The 21,315-nt window shown below is 33.7% G+C and overlaps 2 protein-coding genes and 2 non-coding genes across 4 annotated transcripts in view; all 4 read right to left on the bottom strand.

The window, feature by feature from the left end:
• Positions 1-1,759: 1,759 nt before the first annotated feature.
• LOC123696205 (calcium and integrin-binding family member 3-like) lies at positions 1,760-8,999 on the bottom strand. Its single transcript, XM_045642268.1, has 5 exons — positions 8,850-8,999; positions 6,795-6,829; positions 5,308-5,425; positions 4,588-4,715; positions 1,760-2,112 (listed from the first exon to the last, which is right to left on the bottom strand). The coding sequence occupies exons 1-5, from the start codon at positions 8,898-8,900 to the stop codon at positions 1,875-1,877; spliced, it is 570 nt and encodes a 189-aa protein (XP_045498224.1). The 5' UTR covers positions 8,901-8,999; the 3' UTR covers positions 1,760-1,874.
• Positions 9,000-13,016: 4,017 nt separating this feature from the next.
• On the bottom strand, positions 13,017-13,088 carry Trnah-gug. The gene has a single exon. It is a non-coding gene; the product is annotated as a tRNA-His (tRNA).
• A 2,103-nt stretch (positions 13,089-15,191) lies between these two features.
• Positions 15,192-21,315, bottom strand: part of LOC123693758 (galanin receptor type 3) — a 73,076-nt gene continuing 66,952 nt past the window's right edge. Inside the window, exons 2-5 of the mRNA XM_045638968.1 lie at positions 18,226-18,350; positions 17,541-17,716; positions 16,243-16,384; positions 15,192-16,032 (exon numbers count right to left, since the gene is read on the bottom strand). Of these exons, the coding sequence (XP_045494924.1) occupies positions 15,353-16,032; positions 16,243-16,384; positions 17,541-17,716; positions 18,226-18,331 (1,104 nt within the window). The 5' untranslated portion in view covers positions 18,332-18,350 and the 3' untranslated portion in view covers positions 15,192-15,352. The remainder of the gene's footprint in view (positions 16,033-16,242; positions 16,385-17,540; positions 17,717-18,225; positions 18,351-21,315) is intronic.
• Trnah-gug lies at positions 21,124-21,195 on the bottom strand. The gene has a single exon. It is a non-coding gene; the product is annotated as a tRNA-His (tRNA).

The following is a 21,315-nucleotide window of genomic DNA, read 5'->3' on the forward strand; positions in this document are numbered from 1 at the left end:
GATGCGGAGTTTTGTACGCTGACATCCGCGGATGCGGATGCGGATGCGGATGTTCAAGATATTATGTAAATAAAGTCTATTAATGAAGAATTAAAACAATGGTAACTTAATTATTAAAATTTTTATTGTAATCAAATCAAACAGAAGTACTTATTTTTATGTTAAACGCCTACTGGTACTTATATTAGTAAGTAAAATTAAAAATAGGAGCATTATACTCAATAAACAGTAGTATTGCCGCCTTTTCTGATTCAAGGCAATTACGCAAAGGTTCGTAAATTAAACCCGCGCTACTAAATAATTGTCCGCTAGGAACACTGCCCGGTGGAGAGGATTAAAATCTTCGTACTATCGGCGATAATAAGTACCTTAAATTCCTCTCGATGAACACTCCACCAATTTAGAGGATTTTCACCCACATTTATTCTTTTTTAGTGCGGTAAGCAAGTATGTAATTCCTTTTTAAGTACAGCTTCAATGCTTCCTAATTCTGGCATTTCTGTATTCTCGTCTTCACTTGACGAATCTAATATCACAGCAAGGTCGCTACACACATTGATCACTGTATCACAACAACATAATATATATTTATACGATAAGTAGACCACACACAGCGCAAACAAACACGTAATGATTTATTCACAAGAAACAAATGCACCACAATAAACGTGTCGAAACTTGTCACTAATTCCTTCACTCCCATTGGTCATTGTCACGTGCGAGCGGCACGTGCCAAACGTCGGGCCCGCTCAATTTCTTTCTTGTCGCTACTTGCATGATTTTCACATCCGCATGAACATCCGCACTGATCAATGCGGATGCGGATGCAGATGCAGATGTCCAAATTTATGCGGAAGTTCCGCATTTGCGGATGCGGATGCGAATGTTCGCAACATCCCTGATAGGAACTACGGTTTGTTGGAAATAAATGAGGAATGAGCATGAAAAATAAAAACAGTGTTTTAAATTCTTGTGTAGATATATTTTTCTTTTTCGTAAATATGTATACTTACATAATATAATTCAGGTTAGTTATAAATATCAATATACAAATCATTTATTAAAAAAACGCTTAACTATACAGATAGATATATCACGTGCTTGAAAAAAAAATATATATAAATTTATAAAGAATAGAAAAAATTCGATCACGAGGCGGGACTCGAACCCGCATCCTTCGCGCCATTCCGGGGCGGATGCCTCACCAACTCAGCCACTCGTGACCCGCCCGAGTGATCGAATTTATTCCATTCTTTCAGTTTTATGTGTCTTAATGGCGCCCCGCCCCGGAGGCGCCCCGGAGGCATCCGCCCCGGAATGGCGCGAAGGATGCGGGTTCGAGTCCCGCCTCGTGATCGAATTTTTTCTATTCTTTATAAATTTATATTTATAAAGCATTTGAATGCCATAAAACCAAAAATATAAATTCAACAAAAAAGGTCGTGTTCCATCGTTACAATATTGTATTCACTGAAAAGTGCTTCATATTGGTTGAGATCGTTGTTACATCATCTCAATAGATGGCGCGCGGTGTGTCCCTTAAGACACATAAAACTGAAAGAATAGAATAAATTCGATCACTCGGGCGGGTCACGAGTGGCTGAGTTGGTGAGGCATCCGCCCCGGAATGGCGCGAAGGATGCGGGTTCGAGTCCCGCCTCGTGATCGAATTTTTTCTATTCTTTATAAATTTATATTTATAAAGCATTTGAATGCCATAAAACCAAAAATATAAATTCAAAAAATATATACCTAACCGGCACTTTTCAATTACCAACAACAATAAATCCATTATATCTGTACTCTATACTCTAATATGGAAAGTAAACAAAACGGCACATCAAAAGAAAGCAAACAAAAATCACCTCTATAGTCTATACTCTAATATGGAACGTAGACAGAAAGTCCGGTGCTCTAACGACCACGTGTTCGAAGTCCATAAACGACAGCCTCCCATCACCGTCCACATCAGCTTCATCCAACACGCTAGCCACGATCTCCTCCCGCTCGTGCTGCTGAAGCTCTCCCTTTGTAAGTAACTGTGTCGCTTCTAGAAGGTCCTCCCGTCCTATGTACGTGTCATCGTCCAGGTCATAGATACGGAACGCGTACCTGGAATGTTAAAGAAGATATTTGATTGTAAAAATAGTGATAAGTAATGCTATTTGAGGGGTATTTTGGGGTGCACAAATTTAGACAAAAAAATAGGAGACGCGAAAAATGTACCGGGAACATCGTAAAATCGATTTACATGATGAATTATTTTAATAGCTAGTTAAGATGTAATTTAAAATGTCGTTTTTACTAATATCTACTATTAAATGATAATGTATCTATGTCATATTATGGTCTAATATACATAATATATAGTTGTAAAAACAAGTATTAACTGCGTTAAAAACAACCGACTTCAAACTTGCACTTGCAAAATTCACAAATACCTACAGACAAAAATGCTCATAAAATAAAAACTACTGGGCCTATCCGAATAAAATTTTTATGGGACCAATTCGACACCATCCCGCATCGAACAAAAAAAGAATCACGTAAATCGGTTCAGAAACCTCGGAGTAATCGGTGTACATACATAAAAAAAACATACCGGCCGAATTGATAACCTCCTCCTTTTTTTGAAGTCGGTTAATAAAGGACAGTCGATACATAGAATGTATTAAAATTAGGGACCAAAAAATGTTTTTCTACAAAATTACGCTACAAAAACCATCATAATATTCATTACAGTCCAATGATACAGCCATAAAGGTACCATCTCTTAAAATTAAATAAGGAGCAAAAAATGTATTTCCACAGAATTATACACACACATCCATTGAGTCTCGATAAAATTGACAGCATCACAAAATTGAACGCTAACAGCAATATAGTTTCGAACTCAATAAAGCAAACGAAATTGCTCATATCGTGATCAATATAACATTCCTGTTACGTAATGAGACGTTATATTGTAAGAGAAATGGTACCTATTTCTGCAAATCATTTGCTGTAATTATCCCATTGCTGTCTGATGGAGTTTTAGTAAAATGGGTAAGATATCAGTGAACTGTATTAGTTACGAATATTCATATGATTATAGCGATTGAGATTATGTTAAAATTAGATTTAAAAGACATTTGGACGTAAGTTGGTACTCGTCAATTTCATGTTAACACGTAGTTGTAGGTAACAGTCTTTATTTTCGATAACATTGAAATAATTATAGGTGTGTATTCTGTAAACGTATATCTTGCAATTCAAAATTTGCAGTTCCGATTAAAACGAAATTACATGTTCCGTTCATAGATCTATCTGTATCTTACCTACATTCATAACATAACAACATCACATATTTCTTGTGCCATCATAATCCACAAACTATCCTTAACACGTTCACTGCGGCACAGAAATATCTGTACTTTCCATTACTGCGTTACGGGTCGTTTTAAACCTTGTCCTATACCAGAGATTGTGGCGGCACGAGGCATATTAAACCCCACCGCCCGTAGGAGACCAAAATCGTTTTTTTGGCGCCAAATAAGACAAAGTGTGCGGCTTTTGTCGTGATTATTATTAACAATGAGTTCATTAACCTAAATCTACCGTCGCCCGTGGTTAGATTAGTAAGTTTAGATTCTAGGGGTAAAATAAAATGTGGGGTCTGATGTACCCCATACCGCACTGAACAATAGCAGTTTTTCATATAATTTAGTGATGGGAAAAGAAATATCGATTTTATTTAATTGTATTTATTTATCAAACTTATGGATGTTTTTCATTAAAATGCCAAACAATAGGTAATATTGTTTGCAACCAGTGCATTCTGTGAGAATTTTCTTTACTTTTTTGTCAGCCTCACGACTTGTTAACAAGGTGCGGAGTTTTTAATAACATCCTACACGTCTCCTCTTCTTTGATCCCTTTAAGTTATGATGTGCCTTGTTTGTTGGCTTGTTGACTTGGGCAAGAGTTAAATTTTGATGAGCCATACACCGATTGCCGGGTGTTTTGGATTTGCCGCTAGTTGATTCAATGAACAAACACACTAATAGTAATCATGATTATCAACCTATTTGAAGAAAGTTACTCAACATGTCACATTCACGTTTCTATTAACGATATTTATTATAACGAGTAGTTAGGATGTTTGTAAATTACCTGTATCTATATTCAAGTCATTCTTTGTAAACGCTTCAATAAGTTGTTCCACAAATAGTCTCGAATGCGTTGCACAACACTAACCGCGTGAGCTAGCTTAGGGTGCGGTACGAGGTGCGCGGTGGTACGAGGTGTTCGCAACCTCGTTCCGCACTGTGTTAGAATTTTTATTTATTCAGTGCGGCACGAGGTCTAAGAAACCCGGTATTAAGGTCGGTATACCATTGAACTAGGAATCAATAGCACATCTCAGATATATAGATATCACTTTCCTACACTGAACCAGATGGAAGTTATGCCTCCCGCACGACAGAGAAGTTTACGTTTTTTCCTACCGCTATAACGACGAGACACGGACAGGGTGTTTCAAGCCCTGTTTCGCAGCTAACGTGTTAAAACTCTCTATCTCTATATTAAGTAAACAATTTTACAAACCAAGCCTTGATATCCCGTGGAGCGGCTTCACTGAACACCGACATCATATCCAAGAAATCCTCAAAAGTAAGATTTCCGGAGCCGTCGTGAGAGAATACCTGGCAGATGCGCCGCTTGAACGGGTTTTCCTAAGAAATAAGGTTATTGAAAAGCGCGGTATATCTTTGAGTTTGTGTCTGATAGCTAGCGACCTTTCCGCACTGTGACTGCTTTGTGACTTGAGTCGTAAGTGCGTAAGTTTGATTATCTTATATATAAAAATGAATCGCAAAATGTGTTGGTAAGTGCATAACTCGAGAACGGCTGAACCGATTTCGATAATTCTTTTTTTATTATATTTCTTGAAGTACGAGGATGGATCTTATGTAAAAAATAAAAATAAAAATAAAATAAAACGTAAACATGTACCTACCACGGGCGAAGCCGGGGCGGACCGCTAGTAGATAATATAAGTTAATACTAACTACGGAAATTATAGACACACATTTAAATAAGATTTCAAATTCGTTTGTGAACATTATTATTTAAATAAATTATTATCAAATAATCATTTCAGTTTAAGCGTAGTTTACTCAAAATAAATATTTACTTAAACCTTCATTTATGCTGATAACTATTTATGATAGGTATAGGTTGCTGATAACTTCATTTATGCTGATATAGGTATGCTATATTTATATACCTATATTAAACCATTTTTAAAAGTTAGTGGGTTAGTACCTTTAATTCTGGTAACTTTTCTATCTGATCGACTGGAACAGCAATGGTATGAGCTTCATTATCCGTCATGCTCTTCGGCACCAGCTCTGGGTTCACTTCTCTGAACCTCTTGAATACCCTGGAGGCATATTATCAAGTTACATACCTATGTAATAAAAATATATATATATATATTCAGAGATTGTGCAAGAATTTAAAAGATTACTCCAATTATGTAGAAATTGATAAAAGACATAATATAATTAATATTGTAATACTGTGATATAATGCTGTGGCGCGTGCTGTGTTTGTAATTTATTCCTATAATATACTGCTTAATTATATTAGGAAAAAAAAGACAAATGTTAAAATGTTGAAAATAATAAAATGTTTACTGGTTAGATGAAGGATCTAGAAGAAATAATATATTAGTTATGTATTTTTGTTTTTACGTACTGAAATAGTATGCCAAAGTAAAAAGAATCTATAAATATAAAATACGAAACGCGAAAGATGCTACTATCTCCAATATATCCAACGATAATATAACCTAAACACTAAACCGGGAGCTAAAATAATGTCTGAGATTCTAAATCAATGAGAGCTGCATATCTTGCAAACGACGTCGTCAATTCCACGAAATATAACAAGTACATCATATAAATACAAATAAAATAACTTTATATACACGAGAATTTTCCATTTTCACATTACACAAGCGTAATTGTGATGAAAATGTTGTAAGTCCCCAAATCCTAAAATTCCGTAACATGTTGTTATACTACAAATGGGTTGAGAGCTTTTTAAAGTAAGTTCATATTCATTTTGTTATTTCATATGGAAAAGGCTATTTTGATGTTGAAACAGGCTGTTTAATATTCGTACCTATTGTATAAATTATTTTATATATGTACCTACAAGTTTTTCATGGATGAAATTATGAAAACATTTGGTTAAAGCTTTATCTATACAAATAAATGGAGTTCGAGGGTTTGTAGAAGCAAATAGCAGCCTTTAACTAAATATGGTGTATGAATATTTGATATTATTTAATCCAAAATATTTAATGGATGTGCAAATGTTTTACTTCAACGCAAATACACAAATCTTTTAATTGAAGGGAGATTATATTATAAGCACAGATAATATATTAATCTAATATAGGTATATATCTTCTCACATTTCCTTTCCTACCAGGTTGCCTGGCAGAGATTGCTGTGTAGCAATAAGGCCGCCTATTGTGCAAAATTTTTGTACCTCATTAATTTGTACCACATTTCCTACATTGTTTTGTACAATGAAGTGTTATAAATTAATAAAAATAAATAAATATAAGTATGCTTATTTCTAACTACGTGTGATCCAAAGTAAACAATACACTAATTTATGATACCTAATCATTTTTTATGACCAAATATCAGTAGGTATGTTCGTTCCTCAATTATGCTGCACTTAGAGAGACTTAAACTTTCACAAAGATTATTAAAAATAATGTTGAGACAACTTACCTCAGTATTTCTTTTCTCGTGAAGAACGTACAGTCCTGTGTAAGTTTAAATGTTTTATAATTTCTTCATAAATATTTAAGTACCTAAAAGTTGTATAAAACTGACGTAAAGTAAAACATAATATAACTTTACTACCTCTATATTAAGGCTCATTAGCAAATTATGCTTGAAACTCTATGTCCTTACATGACAAATCATCAATATAAAATATAAATCTATACATATAATAAATCTGTAGAAGGGTCAATTCTGTACATTGAAAATATTAAAAAAATAAATACCAGGGGGTGTTACTGGATCGATACCAAACCCAAATATGTGATTAAAAAAATTTTTGTCTGTCTGTCTGTCTGTCTGTCTGTCTGTCTGTCTGTATGTGAAGGCATCACGTGAAAACTAACGGTTCGATTTCGATGAAACTTGGTATAATTATACCTTATTATCCTGGGCGTAAAATAGGATACTTTTTATCCTGGAAAAATTCGTAGAAAAAAATTTATCTTAATTTTTCAGTTTTATCCATAGACGTTGTTCTGTAGAACCGCGAACACATGTTGCGTATTATTATAAGCCTAGCCGTATTTGGGTCCAATAGATATTTATAAGATGTCATTGTCAGAGTTAGGTACTCAAAATGGAGAAATTAACCATCCACGCGAAGACCGACATCCGCGCGGACGGAGTCGCGGGCGGAAGCTAGTTATTTATAATATTCGTAATCATCATTTCATTTTTTTATGTCAGAGCTAGGAAAGAAGCACGTGGGCCGCCTGATGTTAAGTGGTCACCACCGCCCATAGACACACACTAGTATCACTAGCCCTTTGCTGGCCCTTTTTGGATGAATAAGCTCTTTTCTTCAATGTCCCAATGTCGTAGTTGTTCGGGAACACCGCAATTCATTGCACCTTACAATCAAATTTAAATCAAACACCAATAATATTATTTTGTTATTTGTGCATCTTACTTGAGTAAGAAGCACAAAGCTTTACTTAACATCTTTATTCTTTATTCCATCGTAACTAATAACTAAAAATATCTTTGTGTTTATTACAGTAATAAATCCCAAATAACATTAGGCAATAGTATTCAGTCTAATCACGAATATCTAGGGCTAGGTTGGACCGATGACGTCACTGCTATTGACCCATTTGCTTCAAGATTACGACTGTCTTAGACGTAACTAAGACGCCATTCAAAACAGAAACGGGTTCGTTTCAAATAAATTGATTTATTTATAGAATATGTTTGAAAATTTCTCTTTTTTAATTAAAAACTAGTTTTGGGAACTCAAGATGCATTGAAAATATTACCTAAAGCAAATTGTTTTTAAATATTCAACTCTATCTTTATTTTTCTTTAGCAGCAAATTGTTTTTTTTAATATTTAACACTGCTATACTGAAAATAATTTTTTAATCTTAAAACTAGAAAAATGCTGTTGAATTAAAAGGAACTTAAAGCAACATAAAGTTTATATCTGTCTTGTAGCGTGTAAAACTAGATAAAAAAGTATTATTGTGACTTCAAGTTCATAAAGCGATTTAGAAAAAGTTTCACCGCAAAGGAATTTGTAGTCTTTGTTTTCATTGTACTAAATTATTTGTATTGATAGCAGTTTTCACTGGTGGGTGTGACTTGACTTTGTTGTTGAAACTGACAGTCTGTATGTGCATCTGTTTTCTATTTTAAGTTTATTTTTATCAAAATTTATTATTTTGTTAAACAGTTTGGGAGGACATCAGTTAGGTACTCTATAAACTGCTTAGTGTCCTTTTAATACTAACTTTGCCGAATTGTTTAAATTTCATTTCCCATTTTTTATATTATTTTAAGTACATAGGTAATGTCGAGATTGTCTTAATAAATATTGTCATCTATATAGCAAAATAATAATCATCATACATAGGTATATTCAATTCTCTCCATATTTATTGACGTCTCGATGTGTCTATCCATTCACTTAAGTTTGTCTCAAACATTTACAAAACATTTAGGCCTAGTTCCCATTTAAAGTATGTAAAATAAAATAAACAGTATACAAATAAATTCAAACCTGATAGTCCTCTAGTTGTTGTTCAGTGAACGTCACAACTTTGTTGCCCATTGTACAAAACTAACGGATGTCCCGGCGCCCTGTCAAATGGACACTGCCGTGTAGTTTTGCTAGGGCGCGACGCAGGTAGATTAGCCGTTTATAGAGCCTTTTGTATTAAGGGAAAAAATAATATAGAGCAAGAAACGAATAATATTAAAGTAGAGCCCATTTTGCGTTAGATGCTTTAGTCAAGATTTTAATTTTTACTTTTTATTAACTGGTTGTGAAAGGATTTCTTGTTGTGTGAAACTATCCATATTCTAACTTGGAATAATTTTTCTTATAATATTAATAATTACATAGTTACATAATTTTTCTTCTACGAATAATTTTGTAGCATTTTTATTTACCAGACTGTAAAGAATTTACAATTAAGTCAACGGAATCAATCACTACATTTTTTTTTATTGTAGATCACGCCTGATGGAAAGCTAAGATGCGGTCTAAGATGGTACGCGCTTCCCTGGTAGGTAGAGCTTCACTCTATGCTTGAAGACCCCGATATTGTACTCGTCGGAGAACACAGACTCAGGAAGTATGTTCCAGTCCCTTGCAGTTCGAATGCAGAATGAAAACATAATATTATATTGATTTGATTGGAGTCTGTTTTTCCATTATTGTAGTTCTTCATCCTGTCATGAATTTTCTTCCTCCTCCATCCTCAATTTTTTTAGAAACACATTTACAAGAGACATTGATTATCTCTGCAAAATATTATATAGGTACATGTTATATTATGGTAAGCTTACCATCAGGTGTCTCTGATTTGTATTGATCTGTGGAATAGGGGTGTATCCGCCACACCTTGCTCGGCGAAGTTTATTAGATTCCTTAATTATTCAGTATACTTATTTATTTTTTCTAAATAAAAATCTGTGTCAATGTCTTTCAGACTGAAATACACTCTTATTGATAAAAAAATAGGCGATAGAAAAAAGTAGGTTAACATTTTTGCATTTGGTAGGACTACTTACAAAATACCTTAAGCGAATTAAATTTATAATGAAACAAAAAACACAATAAGGCGGAGAAAAGGAAGGTTTTAATATGAACAATTAAAGATAACGGACAATTGTCTGCATTTTATTATGAAAAATAATTAATATAATTATCAAGGAACATAATATTAAATTCTTAATAAATTTAATTAGAATATTAATATCTATTACCGTCTACGCTTTAACATTTGTGTCAGAAAATACATAATAATAAGGAGGCCTTTTTATTTTAGCTAAAACATATTAACTACTAGCTGCGCTTCGTGGTTTCACCCACGTGGCTCCGCTCCTGTTAGTCTTAGCGTAATGATAAAAACCTTCCGATATATGGGCTATCTAACACCGAATGAATTTTTCAAATCGGATCTGTATTTCCCGAGATTAGCGCGTTCGAACAAACAAACTCTTCAGCCTTATAATATTAGTATAGATTAAGCCCAGCCCCCACACTCTGAGTAGCAAATATGTTCCGATTCGAAGTTATTAGTGAGAGGTGGCGGAGGGCCGCAGTACTCCGCCCAGCGGATGAGTAAGCATTTTCGGCGGTCCCATTTGTAGGTGTACCTGGAAATTATAGAACTGATTATTATTAATGTAGCGAATTAAGGTATTCGATTGAGTTCATTAGAATTATTTTCGCGCGAAAGTAAGTTTTAATGGTACCTAATTCTTGTCTCTTTTCGGAGTTTTTTGGGGTTTTCTTTGGAAAACATATTAAGAATTATTAGTATCTATTAACATTGTTGTGCATGTGATAGACATTATCATTTATCATACAACCTAATTATTACTTATTGTCTATAGGATATAGCAATTTGTATTGCAAATCAATACAAATTGCTATATAGAAGTAGGGATTGTTTTTATTGAATCCACAAACAACATACGATGAACTTATCATAGAAGGATCTCTTTGAAATCGGTACTTTATACTGAAATAATAAACTACAATCTTCTATATTCTACATATAACATAAAAATGAATCGCAAAATGTGTCGGTAAGCGCATAACTCGAGAACAACTGAACCGATTTCGTTAATTCTTTTTTTATTACATTTCTTGAAGTACGAGGATGGTTCTTATGGAGAGAAAACGTAAAAATGTACCACGGGCGAAGCCGGGGCGGACCGCTAGTTGTTTATAAGATTACCTTTCCGTGTGAGCCCACCTCTCTCTCGACATCCATTCTATGATACAATACCTCTGTGCCGGTAACTTTTCACATTTTTCAGGTGCCACTAAAATTGGGATATAGGAAAATTTATGGTTTCGATTGAATAACAATTGAAGATTTAAGACTTTAAACAGATAATATTATATTGAAATAGTACGAGAAGCTTTGTGCTGACGAATTTTTAATTATAAACACTGAGTTCCAGTATTGGTTAGACAGACTATTATTGAATTGAAACTTCTTTATCGGGGTTGGAAAAAAATTTAGTGTAACATTTTTTCGTTACGCGTGACAATTTTCTGTTACGCGCCATCTTTTTCTTATCCCTACCACGCGTGATTCGACGTATTTCTGTAAAGTTGCTTAAAGTATTTTTTTTTTAAATAGGTAAGGTTATAAAGAAGTTTCACTTCTTACGTGTGTACACTAGTACACGTTATTTTACTACTCACTTTATTTTTTTATAGAAATGATGTAAATATTTAAAAGTTGTTAACAAAACTTTTATTTCCTGACCAATCGATTTTCCACATTTGAGGTTAATACTAGATAAGTTTATTGAATAATTTTTAAGGAGAGCTTGTTGAATAATATTATGTATTGTAAAAGCATCATCTGCTGTATCATAATTTTAATTAATAATGTATCATTTATTTGTGATATCTTCATTAATAAATTAGGATTAATTAATGAGGAAAAGTGATGTGTTATTATTGCTCTTATTTCTATAATATAGATCACTTTTCCGATTTTCACAGGAAAATCATATTATGATTTTCCTGTTAAAATCAATTTTTAAAATTTTACTAAATAAAATTTATGACAACAATATTATTGGCGAATAGGCACAAAATTTTGCGATAAATATTACACCTCAATTAAAAAACGTCATTTATAATTTTCGAATTAAATTATTTACAAACCAAATTGTTATTAATTTAGATAAATACTTACATGCGTTTATTGGATAGGTCCAAACGAATAAAACTAAGATAACAGAGGTGAACATTTTGAACAAGTTAAAGTTTATCAAAATTATCATTAACTACAATATTATATAAATTAAATATAATACAATAGGAGCGTTTACAAACACGAGCGCGTGTGCAAAGTTTGAAATTAGTCATTATGTAGAATTTATTTATATAGATAATAAATTAGACTGATGACATAATAATACTCCTTGGATAAGCTTTAAGCACGTGATTATCACTGGCAGGAAATAATATTTTTTTTAATTGTTCCTTATACAATTAAAAAATAAATTATTTCCCAATCTTCTTTATTTAAAATAATATGTATATTATATTCGTTTAATCAATTAATGTAAATAAATTTTTGACTGAAAAACAAATGACTGTTTAAAACGGGAGTTCTCTTGTTTGTGGTTGTGTGTGTGTTTTCTTGTTTTTGTATATCATATCAGATAATAGAATGTAAATTATTTTTTGAGTAAGTATTTGTTTAATGAAAATAATAAAAAATACCGTACAAAAACCATGTTATAACAACGGTATCCCGTTACAAAACATTTCTATTCCGCGCTTTTTGTAAAAGTCTTTTGAAAATAACATTTTTTATGAATTCCATTGTGTGGAAACGGGGCCTTTAAAATACGTAGCTTGTTTATTTTGCAACTAAACAGTGCATTTCTTTATAAATTTTCCTTTTGAACGTGAAACTTAAGAGCTTATAATTATGCGCCTTAAAATTAAAACGAAGCTCCTTTGTTTGGATTTAGATTGTTTACATTCTCGCGAAGATTTTTAAAGTAAAACATTTTTTTATTAAAAAAAATATATACTTAGAATAAATAAAATGTTTTGGAATTGTTTACTGTTGAATGCTACAAACACTTCTTAAATTATTTCTTTTATTACTTTATTTATGTTAATATATCAGAAAAAAATAACCAAAGCAAAAAAATATGCTCCGCCGTAACAGCTATTCGCTGCCGTGACCAGGATTCGAACCTGGGTTACTACGGCCACAACGTAGGGTCCTAACCACTAGACGATCACGGCTACCGGAGCAGATACTATGGATATAAAATTCAGCAAAGCAATCTTATTTTAGTATTAAGAGAATAAAATATGAAGGTAGTTTATTTCATACAGTTTTAGTAGCTCTGTGGTCGTTTAAATTTGGTCGTGTAATGGTAACTGGAGTACTTTCACTCAGCTTGACGTTGGACTGTTAGGCAACATTTTTTATATTAAACTATTGCAAAGTCTGTTAGTGAATAGCGGTATTATATTTTAGCCGCATAGATAATATAAGACTACTAGACATTACTACATCTCTAATGTATGTTTATGTTTATTTCCTCAATCCGGTAAATTTCCTGAAATTAATTAATAATTAATAATTTTCCTTTCCATTTTTTTGAAATTATTTAATACTTCGTCTTTAAGTTCATTCTGGCTAGGAGCTACTCTCCTAATATTTAATTTTCTTATTTATTTAATTTTCATATATCTTGCATTAAATTTGTAGTAAAATTTTTGAATAACCATGCATATGTTTGGAATTCATATAATATGTTAAAGTCATTCGACAATAAAACAAGCAACTGTCATAGATCAGAAGTTTTTTATAAACCAAACAAGTACAATGTATTACTAGATGGATTGGGATGAAATTTTACAGTAATATAGGTACTTAGGTAGCACGTAACAGCAAAGCAAATGAGCTATAGAAAAATTGATCTTGTGGGTATGTCCGCGAGTGGAACCGCGTGACACATCTAGTATTTTCATAAGCCCAATTCCATTTAACAAGTACCCATTTATACCAATAACCGCGTTGCTAAAAACATATTTGTGTATTTATACAGTATCGTGTTCCCAGCGATGTTCGCCAAGCCAATCTCCTATCGGTTTCCTTTAGTGGCATCAAATTTCCGCCGAGTGATAAATATCCTTTCAAAAATTTCCATCGCGATAGATTACGGAAATCCATCATTTGTTGATCCGCGCTCAAAAGCCATAATGAACGGTATCAACTTCACTTTTGTCTGATGTCATTTCAAAATATTGAAGTTACTTAGGTACTTTATAAAATGCATTAAATAATAGATAATGTTTTATGTACCTAAAATTTAAATTCAACTGTATTATTTGTCAGTTAATAAAATATCTAATTATAAATCTGCCTAAATTGTTATACCAATCGGTGTCTCATAATCATGAGAAATTGTTAGAAATGTTAATAAATGTAGATAATAGTTTCATTTGAGTACCAAGTGTAATTTTTAAGTAGAAAACGTAGTTCCGGCACGTAGCTAGTGTTCTTTCACATTTCCAAGTAGTCCAGTTGAAAATTATTGTATTTTAAGAGGTAAATAGAATTCTATGAAATGTGAATACAATTTTTAAAAGGTTATGAACCTTGAAGATTTAAAGAAAATAACCTTTATTGGCAAGCGTTTAATCAAACCTAACCTTACAAATCAATTCTTTATAAGTTTATTTCAGCATTGGCTTTTACAAAAGGCCCTCGTTAAATTTCTTCTCATTCAGCACTTGGACAAAAATGTAACTAACTGAGGGTACAATGACCCTCCGTAATCGTTCTTTTAATGTAACCTTAGACCCTTTTCAGTGAAATTTATCTTGCCCTTTACGTGACAGCCTGCATCCGATCCTGTCTAAGAAACAGCTGGTGACATTGCAACCAGAATTTCATTAAAACTGCTACGATTTATTTGAATGTCAACCTTTTTGTTTTTGAGCAATATATATTTTTTTACTGAAAGTTTTGTGTAAACTTTGCATAAAAATGAATTTGGCTCTCTTTAAAATTATATATTTGAAATTTTCTTGCATATTGAATGTAAAAAGTATGAGCACTTCATAAATATAATTTCCAAAATAATTCGTTAATTAACAAGCAAGTAATTGATTATATTCAACGAAATTCGTCATATTGCTACAAAGACGTTACTTTGAATCTATATCCAATAAACTATTGATATGTACTATAAAGGAATATGTCTCATACTGTCGTCAATATTGGCAATATTGCACATATAATGTTGTTCACGCCTGCAAATGTATCTATTATATGGACGATATTATTACCTCCATTTACATTGCTATTATAATTCGAACAATAAAACAAACTTAAGTGTTTCATACACTTTATTGCTTCACGGATATTATTCTCCATAAAATCATAAACAACCATGTTTATAACGACGAAACGAGCGGCGCTCCTGCGCGTAGACTATACGAGGCACTGAGAGACAGGAATCACAGATCGAAAGAGCTTAGAAGATAAATGTATATCAATATAGGAAGCTAGAAGGGGGCGGGCGGGGCGAGGGCGCGGGGCGGGCGAGGCGCGGGTGGAATGCGCCCAGGGCTGCCTCGTTCGTGGACGATGGACGCTCCTCCCTGACCCGCAGCTGCGGCATCCTCCACGCAGCGCAGGCAGCGGTCAGCGCGTGTCTGTTCAGCACCCAGTACGCCGCTGCGTTCAGCGCTGAATGCGCGTGACCGAGCAGCAGCGCATACTGACACACAACTATTGGCGCGTTCAGCCCGAACGCACTGCATATCACTATCGCTGCGTGCGGACACCAACATGCGGCGAATATCGCGGCGATGCCTATCAGCACGTTTCCGAGTCGCCGTCGTGAGCGTAACGTCGATGTTTGCGGTTGTGGGCCAAGAAGGCTGGGCTGCAGTTTCTTTGCTCTTACATCGCCGACATCTACGGCGTCGCGGCGTTCTCTAGGTCCGACACCAGCTACTATAATGACATGTGTCGGTCTTCGAATTAGAGGTACAGGAAGGGGCAGTTCCCCGTGAGCTGCCCGCGCCGTCAGCGATAGAGCAGTGAGTTTGACCCGCACTGCCCAGTGGCATTTTGTGACGGCGATCACTGGGACGCAGTATGTGATGACCGCATGCGCTGCAGCTAGTGGCGGACAGGATAGACATATTGCTATCACTGTAACTCCACCTGGGAACAAAAAGAAAAAAAATATGATGACACTATTCTTTTGTATTATTCTTTGTGATCAGTAGCAACAGAGAAAAGAAGTCAATTCTGCAAATATACACAAATTCATTAGGTCCTTAAGCTAATTTGTAGTCATAACATAATTATTATAATTTCTTTAAAATAGTATCTCTAATCAATAATCCAATATAATATTACAAAAGTATTTACCCAATAAGAGCGCAGATATCCACACTAAGACTACAGCTAGGAATGGTCGAGAGCAGAGCGTGCCACGACCGCGCCGCACGACGCCGCAGCGGTCCGCTGCCATGGCAACCAGGGACAACGTGCTGGCTGCGACCGGGAATGACTGTAGAAATAATAAGCTGTAATAGGTAGTTTTCAAACAATATAATGTAACAAAAGTTTACTGAAAATACTGTGTTGAATTATCAAAGTCACATTTAATAGAGAAGGCTGGTAAGCGTTTATTCCGAAAATACTGTCAAGGAAATTGTAGGTAATCTTTAATTAACAATGAATTATATAAACCTTATTATGGTATTGTTCGCAATAATTATTATCAGCGGATATTAATACTTCTCTGATGAACATTTCGTGTAAAGTAATTTATTAAGATTTGAAATGATAATAAATTTGAGGGTACTCATAAAATATGATGACAATAAACGAAAAACGAACATAAACCTCGTGCTTTATATTGTGTTACAAGATTTTAGGTTTTAGTATCTTCATAAAATCTAATACCTAACCTACGCTAAAAATTACCCAAACCAACAAAGAAAGCTTCATGTTACAATGGATGATAAAGTCCCATTTATTTACTAAAATGAGATTTTATCCTTCTAACCTTACTCAGCGAAATTAATTCAATTTCATTGAAATTACGTCGGAACATAAACGCTCTGGACTCAGAACTGTAAAGTGAATCTTAAAACTTTATATTCCAGCTGGCTTTATGCTTATTTTATAATATGTTGAAACTTATAACTATAATACTGTCTGAAGAAAGTTGAAAGTTCGTGGTAACTGTTAATTTTCATATAATGGGAGCGTCTGTTTGTGATTTTAAGTGAAATATATTTGCACTTTGCTGAAATGTTCATATAGTTCTCAAGGTAATGCGCATATTATGATATAACTTATAAGTAAGTTTGCTATGAACAAATAGCGCTATATGTAGTTGGTTTAATTTTATAGACACTGGCTATATTGTAATGTTTCAGAAGTGGGATTTAGCAGTTTATTATTATTGTAAGAAGCTACCCGGTACCTAATTTGGAAGATTTACATGGGGTCATAGATCCACCACGTAGAGCCCTTGGGATATATTAAAATTTTTATTTATAATTTATTTGACTTCTTATTTCAAATGACAAAATTAAAGCAACCGCCTACTTTTCCACTGCCAGGGAATCAATGTGGTGTTTCAATTCTCGAAATTACGAACATTTTCTTTATTTCTTTTCATTTACTCCATTTAATTTTCTATTACTTCAAATCACCTCAATATAATAAGTGACATGGCACGGCAGGTGCTGTATGTGAGCAGCCCGCGTGGCAGCCAGCGGCGCACTGGCAGCGCACACGAGGAGGTCTGCCGCGCATGCGCTGAGCAGCTGCGGCGTGCGCAGGCGACTCGCTCCGTTTGACGCTAGGGCTGCCATGAGGCTTACATTGCCTACGAAAAAGAGAATAATAAATATGGCATGTAATAGAACAAAAAAATATGAAATTCGGATATATATACTGTTGTGTGGCAGTTTCTGTGATGAATTTGAATTAAATGGGTAATAAATTAAATTTTTGTTTTATTTCTTGGTTATACGAGTCGTCTGATAAACATTTTTATCTTAAGAGCTTTTAATACGAGACATTCATCTGCCCATTACAAATAATGCTTTGGTTACGATTTTAATTGACGTTAATTTGTCGATTTGAAAATGAATTCTTAAAAAAATGTCACAAAAAAAATAACGTAATTGACTCTACATCAGTGAACGAACGCAACTATAATATTAAGAATATTTTTTTCTCAGAAGACACATGATCCACAAGTCCAGAAACACGAATACCCTTAGAGTTTATCAGTATTGTAGTAAGTACTGAAGGTATTAGTTGAGCAGTTTTAGCTGGACTTCGGTCATCAGGTCTTAAAATATTCCCTATATAGGTATTACAATAACTCACCTATAATACCAACAACAGAAACTAGCACATAGAGCGCTATGAGCACTGCCAGATGCCCTGGAGTTCGATCTTCCACCGCCCCCTCCTCGCTCCAGTTACCGTACATTGCGATGCATCACTGTAACCTGAAATAAGTAGAAATTTTATATTAATTAATTAAAATATAGCATTTCAATGCTTTATAAATTAGAATTTGTTTAAAGTTAGAAAGGGAAGGGTGGCCAAGAGGCTAGGCGTTGCCCCGGCATGGCGAAAACGCGCGTTCCAATCCCGGCCTCGTGATCGAATTTTGTCTATTCCTTAAAATTTCTCAAATATATGTTATTAATTATAATATTATATATAGTATTTTTGTATCTTATGCATATGATGGATATCTTCTCGAATCAACTGCGTAATTCGAAAGTCGATATCTATTTTTTGGCGTCTATCTTGACAAAAATGAGTATATTAGAACAATAGGGTTGGCCAATTAAATATGTTTAACCGATAATAGTTAACAAAGAGGTGCCTAAGTAGGTACTCAGGCGGTAGGTACCGTACCGACGGGTAACGTATGGCACTAATTTTATTATACTTATTAATTACAATAAGTGCTACATGTCAAACCGTCTAGGCTAATCTATCAATCTTCAGAACTCTAGGGACTATAATAATTGTGTTTCATTGGGCAAGATAATTGGAAGAAAATTACAATAAATCTAGAAGCTTCTAAAGATATTAGTTTAGCGTATATTTATAAAGGCTCTGAAGTAACTAAGTCTTCAGAAAAAGGCTATTAAAGTTTCTTCGTAAATATCAAAGTCTTGTAAACTTATAAAATAAAACAATGTTTGAACTAACAATTAGTTATGCTAAATTTGTTATATATTCATATTTAATATTAATAAAAGAAAATATAATATTTTTTTACAGGAATTTGTAAACTCAGAACTATGTAGTTAACAAATGACCGACATTAGTCGCTTTTAGACCTATACTATTCGCGTCACTGCATATGGCACAAAAAGTTTTATAAAAGCGCTGAATCATCAATTCCTCATTACACGTAAATCACTGCAATTTCTAAAGAGTGGTAACGAGTTGAGAGACGAACAAAAAATCTGAACAAAGACTTGAACATTTAAGTACACCTGCATCTGTATAGAATACATTCAGTATTTTTATGTTAAAAGTATAGATATGTCGAATAAATAAATAACCTAAAATCATGAAACTTTCTGCCAGCGAAAGAATGAGAAAATGCATTTCGTTTAGTTTCTAAGATTTTTTTTATTTATCTGTACCATTTAATAAAATAAATTAAATGAAGACAATATTAACATAATTTTCATTTAATATTACTACTTATACAATATTTACATAATAAATTATACAATATAAACTCGTATACAAAAGGTTACATACATTCGTTCGAGTTACGACACTCGTTCCAAAACAATGGCAGCAAAAATATCTCCTATTGGAGGACATTTGTTTCAACGAATAACAAGAACAGATCCTATTTTATTCCACCACACTGCACAGAGAGAATCTGAAATTTATACACTCAATACTGCAATATTAAGCACACCAACAACAGCGAATATAAAATTCGAAAAGCGTATTCTAAAAGATAGTCGTATTATTGTATCTAAAAGGTTTTCTAATCGGGTATTCTCTGGAGAAAAGGAACAAAGATATAACGAGATATTACGAAGGAATCGCTTTGTCTAGACAACATTTTGCTGCACTTGTGTTTTTTTGCGGATTTCTCACCCGTCGACCGGTAATTTTATAGAAGACTTTACAGTCAATGTTTATTTAAATTGCTTAAGTTCCGCCATGCTTATATAATTTTTTTGTCATAATTTGTAACGTCCCTTTTTTGTATCACGTCTGGAAACTGGAAATTACGACACAATTCAATGGAAACTTTCCTTACTTTTCCCAATTCAGCAAAGTTCACAGTAAAACATTTATGTTCTTATTATATTATAGAAGTGTAGATGCAAATGAATTTGTAACGAAAAGGATAAAAACTTATAAATCTTAAGATGAAAAAAAATCTAACTGACTCAATGAACTTTATCAGACAAAAAATCCGTGAAATGTGCCAAGAAAAAAACCCTGAAGAAAGCCCTTTTTCTAATATTGTTACGTGAATTTCATGAAGTTGGAGATATGATTGTGAAGAGAAAGAACAGCTGTACACCAGATCCTGTCTCACTAATGGTATAGCAACCGTCACCAACTTTAATATGACTTTAATATATATGTCTCTACCATTTTACGAATATTCCTGCATGAAATGTGATCTTTCACTTTTCACTTTATACGTCACTTTTCATTAAGTGCCACGCCTGTTTTTGCTGGCATACCATTTATAGTTCATTGTAATAATGCCATTTTTGTGATACACATCAATTTATCAAAGTGGCAAGGGCATGTAATGGATTCACAGTAAGTTCTAGGTGAAGGAACGATCATTATGTTTGATTTATCACCTACCTGGGAATAAGAAAATGTACTTTTGCTTTAAGCTCACGTAAGTAATTATTGCGTAAGATAATACAGTTTAGTTGAGATCTTCTTGGATTATCTAGTCTTTACAAGGTCAAGTTTATAATTTTAAGATTTGTCAAAATTGTTTCACGTTCAGTAGGAGTAGAAAAATATGGTCGAAAGTTATGATGTTGCTTGTAAATAAGTTTATCAATGTTTGCACAAGAATTATTTTCTCAAGCACGTTTAATTTTTAAATGAGTATTTTTTACTTTTTATTTTTATTTCAGGACTAGACTGTACAGTGTACATTTCATAATAGTTGGGTATAATGAATGTAATAATATAAGTGAAACATAGGCTAATAAGTTAGCAATAACAAAAATAAAATGCTCCGCCGTAACAGCTATTCGCTGCCGTGACCAGGATTCGAACCTGGGTTACTACGGCCACAACGTAGGGTCCTAACCACTAGACGATCACGGCTATCGGAGCAGATACTGGTGGCTGCAAAATGTTTACTGCTTGGAAAAATATTTTGTTCACTCAATGAACCATAACATTTAGGGCGCTTGTATACTGCGCAATTACAGATGCAGTGAGCGA

The sequence above is a fragment of the Colias croceus genome, chromosome 1 (assembly GCF_905220415.1).
Source record: "Colias croceus chromosome 1, ilColCroc2.1".
Taxonomy (NCBI): domain Eukaryota; kingdom Metazoa; phylum Arthropoda; class Insecta; order Lepidoptera; family Pieridae; genus Colias; species Colias croceus.